The 23,083-nt window shown below is 42.9% G+C and overlaps 1 protein-coding gene across 2 annotated transcripts in view; it reads right to left on the bottom strand.

The window, feature by feature from the left end:
- Positions 1-5,362: 5,362 nt before the first annotated feature.
- Positions 5,363-23,083, bottom strand: part of CLCN2 (chloride voltage-gated channel 2) — a 104,880-nt gene continuing 87,159 nt past the window's right edge. Inside the window, exons 17-24 of one of the 2 annotated variants that reach the window (XM_042458326.1) lie at positions 16,359-16,543; positions 16,057-16,162; positions 14,982-15,058; positions 14,731-14,790; positions 10,905-10,943; positions 8,877-8,981; positions 8,133-8,219; positions 5,363-6,931 (exon numbers count right to left, since the gene is read on the bottom strand). In XM_042458326.1, the coding sequence (XP_042314260.1) occupies positions 6,737-6,931; positions 8,133-8,219; positions 8,877-8,981; positions 10,905-10,943; positions 14,731-14,790; positions 14,982-15,058; positions 16,057-16,162; positions 16,359-16,543 (854 nt within the window). In that variant the 3' untranslated portion in view covers positions 5,363-6,736. The remainder of the gene's footprint in view (positions 6,932-8,132; positions 8,220-8,876; positions 8,982-10,904; positions 10,944-14,730; positions 14,791-14,981; positions 15,059-16,056; positions 16,163-16,358; positions 16,544-23,083) is intronic. The other variant, XM_042458327.1, reaches the window with a different exon arrangement.

The following is a 23,083-nucleotide window of genomic DNA, read 5'->3' as shown; positions in this document are numbered from 1 at the left end:
GGGGCCTTCATGTTTTCATAGTCATATATGGAGCCAGCATGTTCTTAGGAGGTCATAATGACATTTTGGAACACTAGGTAGAGTCCCCATGAGAAAGAAAAACAACCCAAGGCACATGTACAATCCAGGTAATACTAAAATCAAAATCAAATGGGTGTGCTACTTCCTCATACTAGGCTTGTTTGCATTTCGTCTTGCACCAAGAGATAAAGGAGGCCTCATTGTACCAAAGTAGTAAGCCAGCTCCTTCTGCCTATTCCCTGCTGCGTTTCCCCCCAACTTCTCTGTTAATCCTCCGTGGGGTGGTCCTCACCCAGTCACTGTTTTTGTTACCCTAAAGTCAAACCCATGAACAAGTCTGGAATCCCATTGTCAATTCCTGGGAAAGCCATTAGATCTCTGTTCATAGAATCAAAGAGTTGGAAGGGACCACAAGGACCATCCAGTCCAACCCCCTGCCATGCAGGAACTCTTAATCAAAGCCTACCCCACAGATGGCCATCCAGCCTCTGTTTAAAGACTTCCAAGGTGAGAGATTCCACTACACTTTGAGGAAGAGTCTTCCACTGTTGAACAGCCCTTACTTCAGGAAGTTCCTCCTAATGTTGAGGTAGAATCTCTTTTCCTGGAGCTTGCATCCATTGTTCTGGATCCTAGTCTCTGGAGCAGCAAAAAACAAGCTTGCTCCCTCCTCAATATGACATCCCTTCAAATATTTATACAGGGATATCATATCACCTCTTAACCTTCTCTTCTCCAGGCTAAACATACTCAGCTCCCTAAGTCGTTCCTCATAGGGCATGGTTTCAAGACCCTTCACCATTTTAGTTGCCTTCCTTTGGACATGCTCCAGTTTCTCAATGTTCTTTTTTAATTCTGGTGCCCAGAACTGGACACAGTATTCCAGGTAGGGCCTGACCCTATACTTCTATTGATGCAGCCTAAAATCACATTAGCCTTGTTAGCTGCCTCATCACACTGTTGACTCATGTTCAACTTGTGGTCTACTTGGACTCCTAGATCCCTTTCACACATAGTCTCATTTAGCCAGGTGTCCCCCATCCTGACAGGAACTTCCTGACAGTAAGGGCTGTTTGACAGTGGAACACACTCCCTCAGAGTGTGGTGGAGTCTCCTTCTTTGGAGGTCTTTAAGCAGAGGCTGGATGGCCATCTGTTAGGGATGCTTTGATGGCTGGATGGCCATCTGTCGGGGATGCTTTGATTGAGATTTCCTGCATGGCAGGGGGTTGGACTGCATGGCCCTTGCGGTCTCTTCCAACTCTACGATTCTATGATTCTATATCTGTGCATTTCATTTTTCTGCCCTAAGTGCAGTACCTTACATTTTTCTGTGTTGAATATCATTTTCTTAGCTTTGGCCGAGCTTTCCAGTTTATTGAGGTCATTTTGAATTTTGATCCTGTCCTCTGGGGTGTTAGCTACTCCTCCCAATTTGGTGTCATCTACAAATTTGGTAAGTATGCCCCCAATTCTAGAGATCATCGAGTATACCCCCAGAGCTAATTATCAGGTGTAAATATTAGTCCCCAAACCTGGTCTCCTTGCACATAGCCAGCATCCAGCACATAGTATGCATAGTTAGTCCTGTTTGCACTCCGTGTATAAGCTGTGTTGCCCTCAGGCCCCAATCTGAACCACTTCCCTCTTTCTGTGGTCTAGTTTTCAGACAGGTAAGTATCACCCTCTTTGAACCCCTCAAACTCCACTATCCAGTTTCCATATTTGCATTTTAGTTAGCTCTGAATGTTGTGTCTGTTTGGCTTTCTATTGTGTATGTGACTGCACTCTGTATTTCTCTGAATAGGGATAATCATGAAACTGGTGATTAGACCCTCATTTTTGGGCATATAAAATGAATCATAGTCACGTTTGACCCTTTAATGTGAGACGTTACCTTGTTAATACAAGGTATTACCTTGAATACCCCATAGTGGGGTCCCACATACTAAAAAACCAATGTTTTGCTGATACTTATTTGGCTGGTAATGTCACTAAAGGAAGTAAGAATAGGTTTGAGAGGTCTAAATACGTCCATCAAATTGCCAGAGTGCGAACCATATGTGTGTCCCAATGAAGCTGACTGGGCCGCATGGTTGAAGTTGTAGCAAGGAAAAATGTCAGGCATCAGAATAAAATGATTTAAAAGATTAGATCACATCTGTTGGAGCAGGCATGCCTTTGTTGGATGCTGTTAATATAGAGGTCTTTGTGAATAAACTAAGTTTTGCCACAACAGAGATCTCCAGGCTGAGCGATCACATAAGTCAGTCCTAAGGCAATTTGTCCAAAGGCCAGCACTCCATCAGCTTGCTACTAATAAACTGGGATTTATTAATGGAAAAGAACTGTGTGCAGTCATTACAGCAAAATCTTTCATTGGCTTTAGCATGAACACAAATTCAGGTGGTCAATTAGGGATTTAATTCTGTATGCCCACAAAGGGAACATACCTCAGGAAATTTGAGAATTGGTGAAACAGAATTTGAAGGAGGAGGAAACAGCTTTAGAAGTATGGTGGGTTCTATCAAACACACATATACCCTTCAGTTGAACCAACAGAGACTTTTGTTTGTCACTGTGATAGCAGATAAAGCATTCTCCATCCACTCTATCCATCTTTAAGGATTGCAAACTGTTTCTGGTGACACCTTATATTCTAGAGACGAGAACTGTCGGGCTGCTGTCTCTGGGCCCATTAAAGACTATTAATGTAGAAGTTGCCAGAACAAAGAGAATTTAAGTTTGGGAGAATCAAGCATTAGAAACCCATCACCCTGGACAAACAGAATTGGCCAGAGCACATGAAACAGTGAACAGGAAACCAAGTCTGCCAGAGTTTATATTGGGAAAGGAAGTGTGTGAACTGGCTGCCACACCATCATCTCAAATTGCTTTCATCTGCAATCCATGATACTTATTATTAGTAGTTTCTATGGTATCTCCATTAAACATGGATGTGTTTTCAAATACACTTTCCCTGTTTGGACCCATCGGGAAATGGCTCTATCCCTACAACTGTATAGCCCCATGACTCCAATATTTTTAGGTTTAGGCCTGGAGTTGCTATGCAAACTTGTCACACATCCTGAATTAAAGGAGCAAATATTAAAGATCAAAGCATCAGAAGATACGGTGGCCTTGGTCTTTTCACACAATGGGCAGGAGATAACAACCTTCAGATCAAACAGGCACCACTGGAAAGCATTTCTGGTGGGAATCTCTTTTTGGATGATCTTCTAAAGTGACTGGAGCATTTGATGTAATATTACACCCCATAGTGGTCGTTCTGGTTGTTCAAGTTATTTTAGTTCTCTGCTCAGGCAGTTTGACTTGCTGGGTCAAGCACCAAATCACTGGCTAGCTACTGCTAGTGAGCTACTCAAGCTTAGAGATGAAAAGTCTATTCTTTAACCATTTTGTCCCAACGGAGTCCCATATTGAGGTAGGATTGGTTCTTTCAGAGTCAAAAACAATGCAGAAGCCACAGTCTATTGTCAACTTTTGCAGCGTGCAGACTGCTGTGAGCTAACAACATTGAGCAGTGTAGGGATATAGTGAACTAGCTGATTCACCATTCCAACAGAGGCTAGGGATTGTTTCCAAATCCCTCCTCTTGCCCATTCCATCTTTTTTGTTGCACCCCTTCTTGCCTTTGCAGAGTGCAGATCTTTGCCCGTGCCTGCTCTCCTGTTCATGTCCAAAAGATGTCATCCATCTGGCTTCTCTTTTTTCGCATCGCATAGCTCATTAAGCAGCGAAGTCACCTCCAAATCCTTCTCTGGCCTGAACAGGAGGTACAGCTGGAGGCAGCTGGTATCAGTCAGGGCAGAAGCTGTAGGGCCAGAGGTTGGAAGGTCACAGGGCTCCTAGCAAGAAGGGCAGCCAGCAAGCTGTAACTCTGGGCAACATATGAAGTACAAGGACAGGCCACAGTGGCATGTGCCAGCGTGTGTCATTGTGCGTGCCGCTCAAGCCCCAGGCAGAGGTTCACCTTCTATGTCAGTTGCAACAACAGAAAGGGGGTCTCTACCCCAGCAGGATGATGCGTCACTCATGGGAGGCAGGGGGAAGATGAAGGTACAGTCAGCCCTCCACATCCACGGATTCTTTAGCCATGGATTCAACTATTTCTGGCTTCAAAATATTCCAAATATATATACATTCCAAAAAGTCATTTTATATAAGGGACACTTTATATGTCATTGCATATAATGGGGTTCGAGCACTCATGGATTTTTGTATTCATAGGGGTCCTGGAACCAAACCTCAGTGGATAACAAGGGTCCACTGTACATAACAGCTGATTGGGACCACCAAATCAGGTCACTTGAGCCAGGTTGTCCTACATCAGGGACTAGGGAGCCCTCAATGAAGTTGCCCAAGGTCACCCAGTGGGTTTCTATGGCCAAGCCAGGATTCAAATCCTGGTCTCCAGAGTCATAATCCAATGTTCAAATCACTACACCATGCTGGCTCTTGCAACAAACAAGCTCCCTAGTCCCTGATTTTAATTCAGAGACATAGCTGTATTAGTCTGGGATAGCTGTAGAAATGCAAAACTTGTTGGTATGATGATGAAGGGACAAGTTCAGTTTTAACAATGGTCACTGAGGGACAAAGGCGGAGGAAAGATGTTGCCTGAAGCCAGAGTGGGTGGATGGTCATATGAATGGCAGAGAGAGTTTTGGAATATGGTGTGTGCAGGCTGGGAACCATAAAGGAGATATGATAAACTGCCCAAGAGCATCCTCATGAGGTAGGAGTGTTAACCAGTGTTATATGTGTAGTGTGCCAGGAAGCCATTGCCTCTGTTCGACCCACTGTTGATGAATTGGGGGTTGTGGAAATAACACTGGTTGCAGCTGTTGTGTACCTTCAAGCAGCTTCTAACTTATGGCAAACCTATCATGGGGGTTTCTTGGCAAGTTTCTTCAGAGGGGTTTGCCATTGCCAATTCTCTGAGGCTGAAAGAGTATGACTTGTGGAAGCTCACCCTGTTTACATAGCTGAGCTGGGATCTGGCCCCTGGTTTCCAGAGTCATAGTCCAACACTCAAACCGCTACCCCATGTTGGCTCACAATGGTTAACAGTGTTAACCGGTATTAACACTGGTTAATACTGTCATAGGTTTCCTTTGTTATAAGTATAAGCCATCCTATTGTATAAAATAGGATTCATTTTAAATCATTATGTGCAAGATCCATTTCTCGTTTGCCTCCAACCTCCCACCCTTTCAGTATGTGTTCATGATCTGTGCCCTTCCTTTTCATCTTCCCCAAAGCAAACTGCTCCAAGATCCTGGTAGGACTGTGTGATTTAGGAAGACACCAGACACTCATTAGGTTGGTTCTTTTACAGTTCTATTTGTAATCTCTTTCTTTTATTAAATTAATATAAAAATCTCTCTGTATTTACATCTCAGGTGCCATCCCCACTTTCCTCTCTTCATTCTGGGTTTCAAGCACAGGATGGGCCCCACATAGAGAAGTGGGAAAGGGACAGCCATTCAGAATCTTTATTTGGGGCTGAGGGTGGGTGGGATGATGGAAAAGCTGCCCAAGGCTCAGTAGCTACGAGATCCAGTGTTCACCTTATTTTATCCCCACATATATTAATAAAAGTGGGGAGGCTGGAGACTTGTCCTTTATTTAGCAGAACAACCCCTTCCCCAAATAAGAGGGCCATGATTCACTGACTGACTGCAAATGGATCATGGTGGGGCAGCAGACCTGAGGAAAGACTAAGACAGTCAGATAATGGGGCTTCAGAGTTTGGGGCAAGTTACATTTTTGGATCATGATTCTGTGAATCTCTGTGCTGGCTGGGGAGATTTTGCAAGCTGCAGTCCAAAATATAAAAAAATAAAGTAACTTCCCACAAGCTTTGCTTTGTGTGCCCTTCAGAAATATGGGGACCCCCTGTCCCAATGTCTGTGCATGATGGGAATTATAGTCTAGTATACCCAGAGCACAGCAGATTGGGGAATGCTGCACTAAACGATAGGACCAGCCTCAGCCAAGAGGTGGTCTGCTCAAAGCAATAACCAGCACATGCTCTTTTGTTAGGAAAAGATTTCTTGGGACAAAGAAAATCACCTCACAATCTCTGCTTGCAAACTCTCCCTCTTTTTGAAGGTTTGATTCCACTGGAGGGTCTTCTGTGTAGAGGTTGCTCAAAAACCAGAGTTACAGAGAGATGAAGGAGAGTAGCATTGAATGAGCAAGCCCTGAAGACAAGGGCAGGATAAGAGACTGCTCAGGTGTGGGACTGAGAGTGCAATCCCACTATAGTGGGACAGGTGTGATGTCTTCAGCATCCAGTGGGGAGAGATGAATCCAGTATTTCCACGAAGTCTACACTCTGCTTGAGACACGAACCCCAGCAAGGAGGATGGGTCTCTCAGCAGAAAATCTTGAGGAATTCCTCAGCAGGAATGTGTTCTGCACCCTCCACTCTTTCCGACCAAGAACAGGTAAGGGGGCAGCCTTGGCGCTTTGGACTGGGGAGCATTCCCACTGCCTGTCTCCCAAGCCTTGGGCCTAACTCTGTTCTGATGAGGAGGCCGCTGGCAAGTCTGTTGGTGAGGTAACAGGACCATGGGCCAGGATGCTAGGCAAGGCACTTCCAACCCCACCCTCCATGTGGTGGTGGGGCATCAACGCCGACCTATTATGTTCATCAGCACTCTGCTGCATGCTCTCTTCCTTTGCTGTCATTGACATTTGTCGTCGCTCTCAGAAGGGCTGGACTCACGGGGAATGGAGTGTCGGTGCCGCCGGTCCCACAGCTGGTGGATTTCGGTGGCCTCCGTCTCACTGCTGCTGGTGGTGCTGTCACGGAAGCTGGCCAGCGGGGGACGTACCTTGACGCCCTTGGCTGTGACTGAGCCCTCAATGGCTTTTCGCAGCTGGAGGGATGAGAAAGAGTGAAAGAGAAAAAGGGATGGCATGAAGAAGAAAGAGGACACTTAGATGCCACTTTAACTTATCATGGCTGCATCCTATAGAATTATGGGTTCTATAGTTTTTGGGTGTATTTAGAATTCTCTGGGGATCAACCAATCAATATGGGACCTATGGTGGTTCCCCACTGAAGATAAAACCTTTACACACTTTTAAAAAACTAAATAAAAACCACAAAATCAACCATTTAAAAATATTGTTATTGTATTCCTTCAAGTCATTTACAACTTATGGCAACTCTAAGGTGACCTTAAGGCCTATCATGGGGTTTTCTTTGCATGATTATTTGGGGGTGGGTGGGTTGCCATTGACATCCTCTCAGTCTGAGAGAGTGTGACTTACCCAGGGTCATCCAGTGGATTTACATGGCTGAGCCAGGATTCAAACCCTGTTCTCCAGAGTCATAGTCCAACACTCAAACTACTACACCGCACTGGCTCAAAACATAGTAAAAAGATTTGAGCAATTATAATCCTCAGAAAGTTACCCTTCCAAGCATTGAGGTGGATGGAGGGGAGGGCTCTCCAGAGCTTTTTCAGGATGGATTTTGGGACACAAATAGGAAAGATTTACATTCTCTTCTCTTCCTTAATTCTTTTTGTCTTAATGTCCTCTATCTGCCTAGCACTTTGCAGAGTGCCAAAGGACAAAACCTTCCCACCTAAGGAAAAATGCTGGCGATGGAGAATGGATGGTTCTTGACATCATTTCCTGCTTCTTTCAGAGTTCAGAAACATTGCTTATTTCAAGTGATTTACAATAGATACAACAGAACTAATAGCTACAACTGCCCTGTCTCTGCACTACAAATCAAATTAGCTTAATTACACCATGGTGCTAGACTACCATTCCCCATATAAAGACAGGATGGTCTATATGGGAGAAGCTGGTATGTCAGAGAGCCTGGTACTGAACTTTATAGGGCCTTGTAAGCCCAAACTGACCATGTTAGCTGGGGGATTGTGGGAGTTGTAATTCAAAGAAGCTTCCCCCTGTCCCCAAAGCTCTGCTCCTTCTCAGTTATTATAAGCAAATTACTGGGAGGAAATGGGTCAAACCTAACCTCAAGGATCTGCGATAATTACATGGCAACCCCTGTTCATGGGTAGAAGGGCAACCCTCTTCCTTTGGCTCAAGGGTACTCACTTCCTTCAAGGACACCATGCCAATAAGACGTCCAATGCTGGTGACATAGGCATGGTCCACTCCTAGGAGGGAGAAAATGGTGTGTGTCTGTAGGAGACAAAAGTAGAGTTAGGCAACCCTTTCTGGACTTGGAAGAGGTCCTCAACCAGCATCTTTCACGCAGATTGATGAAGCTACCTTTTGGGATGTCAAATTCCAGAATCCTTTATTCCGCATGGTCAAAGTATGTGATTCTGGCTGCTGTCCAAAAGGAACTTTTCCAAGCTGGGACTCTTCCAATCTTGGAGATGAAGTAAAAGATTCTTCTCTCCAGGGTGTACCCATTCTATTCCCACTCTTGGCCTCCCAGAGCCCTTCAATCCTACACAGTAGAATTATAGCACTATGATCCCATTTTAACTTCCATTACAGTATCTCAAGGAATCGTTCAGTGAGGTGCTTGAGACAGATGATTTATTCAAGCTGCAGAATTCTGGAATAGGACAATTTTTTTCTGCAAGTAAGAGCTGTCTGATGGTGGAATGGGCTACATCCCCTTTGTTGGAGCTTTTTAAACAGTGTTTGGATGCCTGAGCCACGGATTTTCTGCATTAGCAGAAGACTGAACTAGATGAAATGGAAATAATCATAACTTCCAGATTCAGTGATTTTGCATGGCAGATTCTGTACTCACAGGATATATGTACAGAATCACAACACCCATTGAGCTATGATTATTTCTACCCTTCTCCCAGCCAAACACACCTTGTGCAAAGAAGTGCGCTCCACCAACTGGAATGGTGCTGGGTCAATTTTGCTGTTGTTGAAGTTGACAAACTGATCAAGCTGTTGTTCCTCCCACTCCAGGATCTGAAAGTCAAGAAACCAGATTAATGTGCTGGCCACTAGAAGCCATGCCAGCTCCTCTGGCTCTATGGGCTACACGAGTGCTATCCATAGTGGTGGCCCATGGACTGATGCTCATGTGCAAGCCATTGGCTGCTGGTCTGATGAGTACAAATATACTACGGTTGGCACTCCAAATCCAGGAATTCTGCACCCATGGATTCAACCATCCATTTATTTTTTTAAAAAATAAATTCCAAAAATCAAACCTTGATTTTGATATTTTATTTAAGGGAGACCGTTTTATTATACCATTGGGATTTCAGTATTCAGGCATTTTAGTATCTAGGGGTGTGTGCGTGTTCTGGAATCAAATCCTAGTGGATACCAAGGACCCACTGCACTGATCCCTGGCACATTAAAAAAAAGTCAGTCTTCTACATCAGAAAAAGTGAGAAGACATGAGACTAGATGATGCTGATTTATTTTAGCATATCACATTTGCCCACCATTCCTCCAAAGAGCTCAAGGTGGCTTACCTGATTCTCTTCCCCAACTGTTCTTCACAACAAGCTTGTGAGTCAGGGCAGACTGGGAGACAGTAACTAGCCCAAATGCTAACCTGACACTCATCATTATTATCAGCTGAAAAAAGCAAAATGTTTTCCCACTAAAACCACCCTGAAACAAAATTTGTAAGTCATGTGTTGCAAACAACATAGTTAACTGTAAATTTTGAAGTAATGAAGGTGTGATGTAACTACATTTCAAAAGTACTGCAATGAGTAAGAATGAAGTTAACTTTACTGGTTCAACAAGTAATGGTTTCTAGTTACTTTCAAACGTTGCTTTGATGGGGCATATTTACCCACAGGCCAATAGATGTACATGCTTTTTTAACTGCATTTTATTTTTTTAATGAGTGATGTTTTAATATTACAGTATACTAGTTTAATTCTACAGTCATCCCTCCATATCTGCGGCTTTGATATTTACGGATTTGATTATTCACGGATTTCATTAATATATTCTCTCTAGGACTGTCTAGGTCCTCCAGTGCAACTCCGTGGTCAACTTTAACTAAAAGTTGCACTGAAAGACCATTTGTAGCTACTCCAGTGCCTTTCTATAGTCAGTGTATGTTGGACATTGACCACAGAGTTGCACTGGAGGCCCTAGAGATTCCTAGAGAGGTGTCTTCTCAGGTAAAAACAGGTTTTTTTGTTATTTGCGTTTTTTCCATATTCACGGGGGTCTCGTTCCCCTAACCCTAGCGAATATGGAGAGACAATTGTATTCTAATGTACACTTTGGTATGTTTTTAATAGTACTGTTTTAAATTATAACCTTCTTTGTGTACCAATTTTTTTGGGGAAACCGGGATATAAATAAATATATTAATCATCATCATTATCATTATGAATTCATGTGACATAGCTCGTAACCTGACTGGCTGTACCATTTCAGCCTATGGGGCAAATGACTGGACACTTCCCAACTAAGACAGGGGTGGGGTACATACCAGTCTATACTTAGCAGTAAATGCAAAACATATCTGTTCACCAGATCACCCTAAACACACTCAATCTCTTCTGACTTCAGAGGTGGGCCTGGTTAATACTAGGTATTAGTATTAACTAATACCTGGTCCTAGCCTGGTAGGGCTAGGAAAGATTCTTATCTGAACTTCCACTAACAGTCAGAGTTGGAAACACTGGACAAGGTGGACCATGATCTTATTCAGTATCAGGCAACTCTCAGCAGCCCTGGCTAGAATTGTCAATGGTGAGAAAGATGAGTGTGGTGATCCAGCAACATTTGGAAGGCCACATGCGTTCTTCCCCTGCTTTGGGAAGGCACAGTTTGAGATGCAATAGAAATTCAGCCAGAGTGACACATGCTCCTGTACAGACGAGGGGTGTCCTAGGAGTGACAGATGATACTTACTTCTGTGGGTGTCATCTCGCCAACCACTTCATATTCATCCTGGAAGAGAAAAAGAGGGGAGATCCATTTGCCAAGGTCCACCAGAGAATGCACTTGGGAAAGGATGAGAAGTTGAAGGAGGAACAATGGACACAGCTGGGCTGTACAGAAGAAGCAGAAACCTACCAGAGCTTGGAAAAATGACCATAATGATGGGGGGATTGTGGGAATTGTAGGCTATAAAATCCTTTCCCTCCCTCCCCTCCCCTCCTTCCTTTCTTTCCCCCGTGCCTGCCTCGGAGGAACTGTGTGTGCTGCTGTTGTTGCTGCCGGGCACCTCCCTGGGCAGAGAGGACACCAGCGCAGTTGCGCATCGCCACAGGGAGGACGCCTTCGGACTGGACCATCTTCACAACTGCGCAGTTGCGCAGTTAAGCAGTCATTTTGTCCTGTGGGGAGGGGGCAGGCACTGAGTTGTGCCCCGGCTAGCGTGTTGTGAATTGATGTTGTATTTTTATTGTTTTGTGCTGTTTGTTGCTGGCTGTATTGAGATATGTATTGTTAAATGCTATTGCTATGTATTGAGATATGTATTAATATGTATTGTATTGAGATATGTATTGTTTTATTTTCACTGTTGTACACCGCCCTGATGTTTCGAAGGGCGGTATATAAATAAACCTTTATTTATTTATTTATTTATTTATTTATTTATTATTTCCCCCAAGGTCTGGATTACCTGATTTTTGTGACTAAGGGGTGTTGCTGAAATACAAGAACCAGGCTTCCTCATCATTGGCTATGTTGACAAAGTCTGATGGTAGCTGCAATTCAGCATTTAAAGTGCCACCATTTGCTCCCCATTAGTGTAAGGAGTTGGGAATACTGGGCATCTGAGGGAGGCATCTGGAGAAAAGGAGGGACTGTCAAACTCTAAGAGGGCATCTAGGCCATATAATTTTAGGCCCTATGTACAGGTTATTTTATCATGCTGTGAACTCACAACTAGTTGATTTTTATGAGACTGATTTGGCTCGTGAGGACATTGTCTGAATGTGCAATCATGTGGCTGGAACTGGTAGTTATTGTACCAAAGCTAGTCTTTGGTGGTTCACTCTAGCATGGTAAATAACTACTCCCAGCAGGCAGTGCTTTTTTGTATGTGTTTCCTTTCTTAGAGCTGTGGGGTGAGGGAATCTTTTCTCACGTGGATAAATACCTTGATGTTGTCTAAACAGGTAAGTTTCCACTTGGAGCCTACAAGCTGTATTAGGATGGAATGTTTGCTATGTTGGTCTGCTGAGTAACATGTTTCAGGGCCATTCCAGGCAGTATAGGTCAGCAATACATAGCTTGACCCTGACTACACATTCTACCAGGAGCTGTCATCAATCCCAGCTCTACAATGAGACCACTGACATTATACCGTATTTCCAAACAGATCTGGATCTCACACACATACATAAAAGCAGCCTTGCAGTTAAGTACTAATCTGACAACCTTAGTGACCAGGAATTCCATGCAGGTCAGTGCAAAACAATTACTTTTCTGGAAAGTAATTCCCAGAACCAGTCCAAAAGTGGAATTTTTCTAAGTCCTGAGGGAAACTCCCTTCTCCACTCACCAGCAGAGAAATAAGTTCTGTCAATTTTGCCAGCCCCAGCAGGCTAGTAAAAAATGCCAGGTATAATACCCTCACCACACCATGTAATATGTAACCTTTCTTTCCAGGCCAGTGGTAGACCAACCTAAGTGGTTAACTTCAGATCAGTTATCCCTATGTTGTGTACTTAATAGCCAAGAGATCTATATCATCTTGATATATGGGCCATAGAACCCAGTAGCAATGAAAAGTGTGTGCTCCAAAATTGTATGTCACTTCTGGCTGTTCCTCAAACCATGTGTTGAACAACCACTAAGGGACTGACACATATCTCTCATGTAATGCATATGTATGATTTTAAACTTACATCCATTCTGTATTGTTTTAAACTCCCCAAAAGGAAGAGGTTAGGAATACTATAAGTTAAAAATGTCTTGAAGGCATACAACAAGTTATATATCACTTAAATTTTCTTTTTTCCAGAATTTTTAGAACTGTACTTCACAGAATTTATTTATGCATTTGTTTATTTGTTCCACTGGGTTTGTACAGTGGATTTCCATGGCTAAGCAGGGATTCAAACCCTGGTCTCTAGAGTTATAGTCCAACATTCAAACCATTACAACATTCTGGCTCTCAAGCACTGAGTAGAACAGAATTATTATTTCTCACGCTATAGATGCCAGGCTTCTGCTAATGCAGCCCTTAAGACTGCATTAGCGTTTTAGCAGCAGCATCACCAGCTTAGCACGTCACAATATAGATTTAATTGCAAAGATGTGCGGCTGCAAAAGCAACTTCCATTTTTAACACACATCCGGGCAGCAAAACAGATTCCTGTACACCCACTCCTAAATAATAGGTCAGATTAGTCCCTTTTCAGATGCTTCATCAGGAAAATGTGGCAACAGACACTGCAGAGGGATAAAAAATTCTGGACGAGTGGCCAAAAACCCTCCAGAGAACAAAAATAAAAAACCCACCTGCCAGCTGCCTCTAAATGCTAGCCCAAATCACAGTCTTTCTAGATGCTGATACAGAATCATCCAAATCATTTAAATGTGACAGGTTTTCATTACATGGGTGAGGATAAGAGCAAATTAGCTAGGGAAACAAGTCATTCTCAAGCAAGAATGAAGGCAATGAAAATTTATGATTGGCTGTTTCAGAAGAGATCACTATATAAATTGGTTAGTTTGTAAAAAGGGGTTGGGTTGGTTGGGTGCCACTAAGAGAAAAGATTAATCAAAATAAGAGGTTGAGCTGTGCTGAAGGCTCTTGTGGTTGATTTGTCTCTGCATTGTAAAGGGTACTGGGTATGAAATAATTTCATCAGTCACTGGGAAAAGGATGTAGCAATCTCTAAACAGAAGGAGCAAAAGTTGGAAAATGTTGAATTATGCTTCGTATCACCCCTCAGCCATGGCAGTGGACATGCCAGCTGAGTAGTTTTCTTAAACTTTTCCAACCTTTTCCTGAGAAGCAGCGCTAGGAGTACCTTTTGGGTTTCTTCCGAGACCAACTCGGCCTTTAGTTTTCCTAAATACAATTGCAAAGAAGATTAATCTAGCCTAGCATCCTCCCAGGTGTCTTTGGAAAGCTCATTTGAAGTGCAAATGCTCAGCAGCCATCCAATACCAGATGTTCAAAGATAGAATCTGTTTAAACACGGAGGTTCTATTTCTCTATCATGATTACCAACTGGTGATATTTCAGTGAAGAGATCTTACAGAGATCTCATTTTCTTTATTTTAAAAAAATTAGTTTGAGAAAGGTGTCATTCTAAAAACTCATTTAAGCTGGAAGTTCTCAGCAGAATTTTTGGAAGCGAATTTCTTAGGTAAATTTTTGAATTTTTGAAGCACTGCAGGAATTTTCCTCCTATTCTCTATGAAGGAATTGCAATTCACTAAACTTCACTACATGACTCCCTTCCTCCTAAATATACACCTCGTGTCCAGGAAGACTGGAATGACCTTTTGTAATTCCCACTGATTTAAAATGCAGCTTTTACGTGGTAGTTAGTGGGCACACCCAGTGATAATTTGATATAGGTGTAAGTGTGTGTCCCTGGAAAGGGAAGGATGCCATCTCAGTCAGCAAACTCACTTGTGTAGGCCTTGAGCTCCAAAAGCCTTCAGCACAGACCCAGACCTCAATGGACACACTATGGGGCAGGATAAGTTTCCTTCCCCTTTGATTGTTTGGGAAGAGTTGGATGGATGTGGCGTGTCCCACACTTACCGCCACGGAAATGCGGACGCGCTTCGACTTGCGCTTTTCAGACAGGCCCGAATTCTCATCCTTTTTTTTTAACCAGGAGAAACAAAACAAAATAAATAGGGAAAAGAGAGAGGAATTATGGGAGAGGGATAACTGGGGCAGGAACATGCCTGACCACATAATGGAAAGAGTGAAGGGTGGCCCAGGAAAATGAAGGTTTTTTTGCCCAGAAATGTGGCCACAAGATGGAGTGGGAAGAAAGAAGACCTCACCTCAGCAGACTCTGTTGTTGGGGAGTTAGCACAAAAAAGGCTCCGCAAGGCGATACCTGGTGGGTCCACAGCTCCACCTGTCAATGGACAAAAAGAGAAGGAGGGGATAAGAGAAGAGAGAGAGGTAATTAGTAATTGCATCAGCAGCGTGGTTGAATCTTAGGTCTGCAGTTCAAATCCAGTCCTCCTAGGGTCTTAGTCCAAGTTTTTGGGGTTCCCCAGTCACCCATAGCTCTAGAATCATAGAGTTGGAAGAGTCCACAAGGGCCATCTAGTCCAACCCACTGCCATGCAGGAATACACAATCAAAGCCCCCCCCCAAACAGATGATGCTTGTTTTATCCTTCCTTTTCTTCCAGTAAGAGGAACCATCATCTGGGAATCATTCTTGCTACACAATTATAGTGCTATTACAGTGGGCCCTTGATATGTGCTGGAGTTTGGTTCTAGGGCCGCCCATGGATACCAAAATCCATGGATCTTCAAGTCCCATTAAATACAATAGATAGTAAAATGGTGACCTTTATATAAAATGGCAAAACCAAGCTTTGCTTTTTGGAATTTATATATTCTGTGAATATTTTCAAGCTGTGGATGCTTGAATCCATGGTTAAAAAAATCTGTGGATATGGAGGGCTGACTGTATTTCACTTTAACATCCATGGAGTCCTGGGGCTTGTAGTATGGGGAGGCACTAGAGCTCTCTGTCTGAGAATTCTGAATGCCCATCTCTAAACTGCAAATCCCAGGATCCCATAGGATGACAGTTAAAGTGGAATCATAGTGCTATAATTCTGTAGTGTGAACTGGCCTCTAGTAGTGAGCCAGCCCCTATTTTAAAAGTCCAAAAAGACTGTTTCTGAAACTTAGTTACTTGCAATAGGAGCTGTAAACTTTAAGTATTCTAGCATTTTTGGTCCTACTCTTCTTCTTCCTTTGGCCCTGTCCACAATTGAAAAGTGGCCCCTGAGAAACTTCACTGAAGTAGCAGTTGGCCCTTGAGCTGAAAAGGTTCCTCATCTTTGAGTCAGGGCCTAATTTGGACTGATGGAGCTAAAGAGGGCAGAGAACTTACTTGAAGGACTCTCAGATAAAGTGCTGGCGGCTCGCTTCAGAGCTGGCTTGAGGGGTTTGCGGGACTCACTTCGGGGTGGGACAAAGGAGGACTCCTCTGTGATGATCTGGATTTAAAGAAGGAAAGAAAATGGGACACTGTGACAATGAGAAACCAAGCTAACAACTTGGTTGCCACTTCTTACACCACTTCAGTCACTCTCCTCCTTTCCCTTCCAAATTATCGTGTTTCCCCAGTTGTTGGGATATTTTGCCTCAAATGAAAAATTACCCCAACTTGGACAAGACAGTCGCCCTCATCACCTGGAAGCGCACTCCTGTGTCAGAGGTTTGGTGTTGCTCCTCTCCTTCTGGGTTCTTCTCGGTGGCTCTGCGTTCAGCCTGGGCTTTCTCCCGCATGTACTGCAAGCGGCGCGCATAGCTCAGCTGGTCGTTCAGAAGAGCCACAATCTGTGTGCGCTCAATGGAGCCCAGCAGGATCATGGATTCTGCAAGGACAAGGGAGCACTGAGCAGAATTTGGCTGTTGTTGTTGTCTGGATGTTTATGCACCAGATGAGTTTAGAATAAAATGTGGGACTTCCAGCTAATTCAGAAGTGCACACTCAAGGAGAAAAAAAACAGAACTTGGAAGCATCATTCCTTTTTGGAGGAAAACTCCCAGTAGACAGGCTGGCTAGAGGATTCCCAGAAGTAAATTTTCTAAGCAGTGGCTCCATATATCACTGGCTGGCTGCTTTGGTTTAGGCTGGGAACATGTGCACCTCCAGGCATTGTTGGACTACAATTCTCATCCGTCTTAGCCAGCACAGCTATTGATGAGAGATGATGGGGATGTAGTCTAACAACATCTGGAAGGCCATATGGTCCCCACACTTGGCTCAGTGGGCAATAGCCTGGAGATCTAGTGTAAGCCAGGGACAGGCAAGGATATAAAGGAGAAAGAACAACATATCATGCCTACAGATTGGCATTTATCGACCTCCTCTAAACAAGCTTGCATTGGTCTTGTTTTCCCCTCCTTTCAAATTTTGCAGATTGCCATGACAACATGGAAGTGTCTGTTGCTGTGGTAGCCATACATGAGAGTTGTGGCTAGCTGAAGATATTACTATTCTGGCCAAGGAAACAAAGCAGGAAAGCACAAGGGTGGGATAATATTAACTGCTGTACAGCCTAGAAACACCACAACATCATGTCCATACAGCAACAAGTAGCATGGAGGAGGAGGAAAAGATGGAAGGGAGAAAGAAGAGGTTGTGTGTAGAGGGGGGAACAGAGCATGCTGCATGGCTGGGATGGGCAGAGGCTTTGCCTGGGTAGTTTTAGAGCAGGAGTTCTTAACTTGAAATCCATGCACAGATTTCAGCGGTCCATGAACTTAGACTGGTAAAAAAAAAAAAACAAAAAAAAAAAAGACTTGCATCCTGTACAGCATTTACAATGTCATAAGCTAGATCTGTTGTTGTTGTGTGCCTTCAAGTTGTTTCTGATTTATGGTGACCCAAAAGCAGACCTATCATGGGGTGTTATTGGCTAGATTTCTTCAGAGGGATTTGTCATTGCCATCCTCTGAGGCTGGGAGAGCATGACTTGTCCAAGGTCACCCAGTGGGTTTCCATGGCCGAGCCAGCATTTGAACCCTGGTCTCCAGAGTAACAGTCCAACACTCAAACCACTAGACTGCGTGGCTCTCAACACCAAGCTGGATTTATGGCTTCATAAATTTTGGCATTCACATCTAGAATCGTGGGACCATTGCCATGATCACAAATTTCCCTCAAAAACTACTTTAAAAGCCAGGCAGCCACAATAAACAAAGGAGTCCTATAGGTTAGTAAGGCGCTAAAGGATGATGTGTCTACCACCTCCTGCCAACAAGTCAAGTTGTGATGAACAGTTACAACACAAGGTCCCTGCTTCTACTTGTCACACCACAGTTCACTAATGAGAGAAAACTAGAAGGGTCATTCTTCAGCACCCTGAACACCAATGCCATGGAACTCCTTTGGTTAGTGCAGCAGTCTGACTTTTAAGGTGGATTTTAGGGAGAATGTGTGATTGTGGCGACAGTGCCACAATTATAAATGTGAATCAGGAGATCAACTGCAGCTACATTATCATCTTTCATACAGGATCTCAGCTCATAACTTTATTTTCAGTAACTTCCCTAACTGAAATTTAACATTTCCTTCCATTAGGAATGTAGGCAACAAACTACAATGGTATTAGCAGTACCTGTGATGTGGTCACCAACAGCATTTACGTATCACATGTTTACATATCATATTACAGTTGGCCCTCCACATTTGCAGCTTTGACTTTTGTGAATTTCATTATTTGCAAATTTGATTAATATGTTCTCTCTAGGAATCACTAGGTTCTCCAGCGCAACTCTGCCAGAAGTTGACCATAGATTTGTGCTAGAAAACCCAGAAGTTCCTAGAGAAAATGCTTCTTTAGGCATTTGTAGGTCCAGCATGATGCTATGATCAACGTATGTCAGATGCTGATCATAGAGTTGTGCTGGAGGACCTGGAGATTCCTAGAGGTGTCCTCTCAGTTAGAAATAATAGTGTTTTTTTATTTGTGGGTTTTCCACATTCATAGGGGTCATTCATCCCTTACCACAGCAAATGTGGAGGGACCACTGTACAGTTGTTGTAGTTATGTCAAAATATTGTTTATGCTCATCACAACTTTGAAATTACTGTAGTTATTAGACCTGCCTCTAAATTGCATGTGACCACAACCATCCTATATATACAAACATGCATGCAATGTAGTTGGCCAACTATCAGGCCATTCTCCATCTGGTAATTGTTTAGCCACCAAACAATAATGCTGCATGGTTCTGAGAAAGGGGCCATAGGCTTCACCCGACTGTCAAAGGAGTCCATGCACAAAAAAGGTGAAAAACTTGTTTTAGAGGGAGGCCTGTGAGTGTGGCATGGAAATGCATGTACTGTATCAAAGGAGGCACACCAATTGGATGGGGCAATTCTGCAAATGCTGAACTGCATATCCAAATGCTTGAAGCATACTCATTCAAACTAAATGGTCACATTCATAAGTGAAAGCATATTGACAGCTCTTTGTCAAACCTCCCCAAATCTGAGCTACATGGCTACAATGCTGTTATCATTCAGCACTTGAAAACTAGGGAGATTATCACATGGAGGAGGCAAGCATCCTCCTCCCATCATTAAATCGTCATTAAATCATGTTAACCATGCAATCGGGGGGAAGATTTTCACACCTTCACATGCTTATCCCATTCTTGTCCCATCTGTAAACAGCAATGGACACATCATTTGGTATTGACGGGAGATTCCATGAATACCAAATGATGCACCCATTACTGTTTACAGATGGGACAAGAATGGGATAAGCGCACAAGGGTGTGATAATCTCCCCCCCCCCGATTGCACAATTAACATGATTTAATGACAGGAGGAGGATGCTTGCCTCCCTTACTTTACTTTACTTTAACTGCACAACAAGTACTGGAGGCTTCTTTGCATTTTATTCAGGACTGTTTATCCAGGGGAAAATTAATGTGTATGTTTTGCACAAATGCTCAAGCAATGGGGACCATCTGTACAAGGGCTAGAGGGAGGGTGTGATAATGTGCTAAATTCAGTCATATCCACCTACGTACTACTCCTCTGTGGACATTTCTAAGATTTTAATAGCATTTGTCAACACATTTGCAGATTCTCTTGGAGCTCAAAACAGCATCTCAGTCTGGGCTGGCCTTACCTCCATGTTCCAGTGTAGCACCTTCATCCGGGCTGGACTACAACATCTATCAGGCCTAGCCAGGATAATTATGGCTGAGGGCAGGGGATGATGGAAGCTATAGTCCCAACACATCTAGAAGGTGCCAACTTGGGAAAGGGTTAGCCCAGGAGCATACTTGTTGACATCAACTGGGCTTTTTTGCTCATGCACATCTGCCATTAATTTGACTCAACTGGCATTTGACTTCTCAATGCAAGTTTCACAGGCCTTTTCACCATAAACAGGCCAAAGCAGAAATAGGTGAACTTTCATAAGAGTCTTGGAGGAATTAAAATGTCGATATATGGCAGATGCAAAACTCTTTAGACTGCAGTCCAAATTTTTTTAGTGTTTCACTAAAATATTCAGGTGCAGTTATTTTTTTGTTAAGTATAAGGGAAGTATAAGTTATTCTGCCTACATTATTACAAATATTTCAAAAAAATAATGTCCACAAAAAGCTTTGAAACCATTTGAATATAACATTTAAACCAAACATACTCCATAATGTTGAGCACGGAACAATTTTCCAATTCTACTTTTTCTGTAAAACATCCATCAGCATATAAGTAAAAAGAGTTTTGGAAAAGCTACTTTTCTGGTCTGCAACTCGCAATTGCACTTTTTGGACTATGTCTACCAAAATCCCCCAGTCAGCACGGCTACTCTCCACTAACTATGCTGAATGAAAGGATTCTGGAAGTTACAGTCCCTAAAAGTAACTTTTCTGCCTACTAGACATTCCTTGCTATTACCTTCCCAATCTCTTTGCTATGTAAGAATAAATAATCTTGGGAAGTATGTAAAAAGTTCTGAGCGTGTTCTGCACCGGAAAGTCTATTTTGGTCTACTTCTGGTTCTGCTACAATTCAACAGATACTGATTTTGTTATCATCAAGGCCAAGTGATGTCAAGAGCTATTCTGTTGACTCACTCAAATCGATAACGTAGGAAAATAGCATATTACATCAGCTACTTTTGAAGAGGAGTCAGGACAAGTTGGACAATCTAAATTTGTCACTGTGAAGCAGACCTTCAATTAAATAATCCATAAAACACTCCATTGGAAATGTGCTTATTATGTACCTGCACCACTTAAGGATTTGAGAGTCTGAGATCTGTAAGGAATTCAACAGAACAAAGAAAAATGGAAGTACAAAACAGATTTGTGCTTCCATATTAGGGGAGGACACAATGTGTGCGTGTGTGCTTTTCTCTGGGCATCACTGAGTAGAATTTTGTTTCCATCTGGTGGCAGAATTTGGAGGTTTCAGAAGCAGAGATGGGCTTATTTAGTGCAGATTCCCTGCACGGTTTGAGCTTTGGACAAATGACCAATGTCCCTGTGTTAATGTGAGGCCTTTGTGCTTTGCAGTTGTGTGCCTTCATGTTGTTTCCAAGTTATGACAACCCTAAAGCAAATCTGAGACAGTGAAGTACAGTATAATGATTTGAGTGCTGGACTACTGGAGTCCATGATTCAATCTTTCACTTGGCCACTGGGTGACCTTGGGCAACTCACATGCTCTCAGCCTCAGGCATTGGCAAGCCTCCTCTGAACAAATCTTGCCAAGAAAATCCCATGATATGGTCACCTTAGGGTCTCCATAAGTCAGAAATAACCTGAAGGCACACAACAACAACAAAGCAATTCTATCATGGGGTTTTCTTGGCAAGATTTGTTCAGAAGGGGTTTGCTTTTGCCTTCCTTTCTCCATAACTGCCCATGTGAATTTCCATGGCAGAGTGGGGATTTGATTCCTGGTCTCTCAGAGTCCTAACCAAACTCCTACACCATACTTGCTCCCCATGCTGTGCTACTAGCTCTTTTAAGATGTAGTACAATAGTGCAAACTGAGCATTTTGAGAGTTAGCACAACAGCAGCATCCAATACAGTTGTCATTGTGCACGTGCTTGGGTAAACCGTTGTGCAAGACGTGGTGGAATCATCTGGGCAATTCAGCCCAATTGCACTAGTGGAGCTTTTACCTGTGTCGACTTGAAGGGGTGCATGTGCGCACACGCGCCCCCCCCCCCCCACACACAGTATTAGAATGGATTTAGATAACACATCCAGGGCTAGCTGTGTTGGCCTTATAGCAAAGTACAATAACATCCAATTCACAAAACAATGATACCTTTACTGGACCAAGGAAGATGCACAAAATACACATTGCAAGCTTTTGAAATTTCACTGGCTTCTTCATCAGGCAAAGGTGTTAAAATCATACAGGAGAAAGAAAAATATGACATAAAATATAAAATATTAGTAAACCTATAAATAGGCCTGTAACTTCAATGTCATCATATTTTTCTTTCTGATGTTTATGATTTTTATTACCTTTGCCTGATGAAGAAGCCAGTTGAGCTTCAAAAGCTTGCAACATGTACTTTGTGCTACTCAGATGTCCCAATAAAGGTATCACTGTTTTGTGGATTTTGGATGTTCATGGATTTAGACGTAAGTGAACTACTACTGATGGTAACTTGGATGGTAATTTGGGCTTGGACCATGAGTTGTGGTGGTGAATGGCTGAATAATTCTCCATCTAAAAATCAAATCAAATCAAAACTGCTCTCATATAAAACTTAGTATGTCAAGGGAAAAGCCAGGCCAGAGTCTTTCTGCCCTCTTGGCGGTGTCCCCTTAGGCGCTGGAATTTCCATCCTAGGGAAGCCTGAATGGTCCCTTCCTTGCAGTTTTTCCACAGACAAAACACATCTCTATTCCAACTAGCTTTTGAGAAATGAACTTTTGAATGTAAAGCATTTAAAGAAGGTGCAGTGCTGTTTTTATTAATTGTACTGTTTTTTCAACTGCTTTTTGTCATTTTTAACCCTATCCTTTAAATTGTTTTTAAATTCTGTTGTATAACTCCATTTTAATGTTGACCTTCTGTGTGTGTGTGTTTACTTTATTGTGTTTTAATCTGTAAGCCACTTCAGACTCAATTTTGGGAGGCGGGGGGTGGAAGGCACTGTATTAAAACTAATACTAATAATTGATGGCAGGGAGAAGCAAATCAAAGACATAGAGAAAAGTCATTTTTGGGAATTGTCATTCTTGTGTGCCTTCAAATCATTTTGGATTTATGGTGATCCTAAGGCAAACCTATTATGTGATTTTCTGGGGCTGAGATTGTGTGACTCACCCAAGGTCACAGAATTATAGACTTGGAAGAGACCACAAGGGCTACCCAGTCCAACCTCCTGCCATGCAGGAACTCACAATCAAAGCACCCTTA

This window comes from Sceloporus undulatus, chromosome 3, assembly GCF_019175285.1.
Source record: "Sceloporus undulatus isolate JIND9_A2432 ecotype Alabama chromosome 3, SceUnd_v1.1, whole genome shotgun sequence".
Taxonomy (NCBI): domain Eukaryota; kingdom Metazoa; phylum Chordata; class Lepidosauria; order Squamata; family Phrynosomatidae; genus Sceloporus; species Sceloporus undulatus.
The sequence above is the reverse complement of the archived record's forward strand: the minus strand, read 5'-3'. Positions and strand labels throughout refer to the sequence as shown.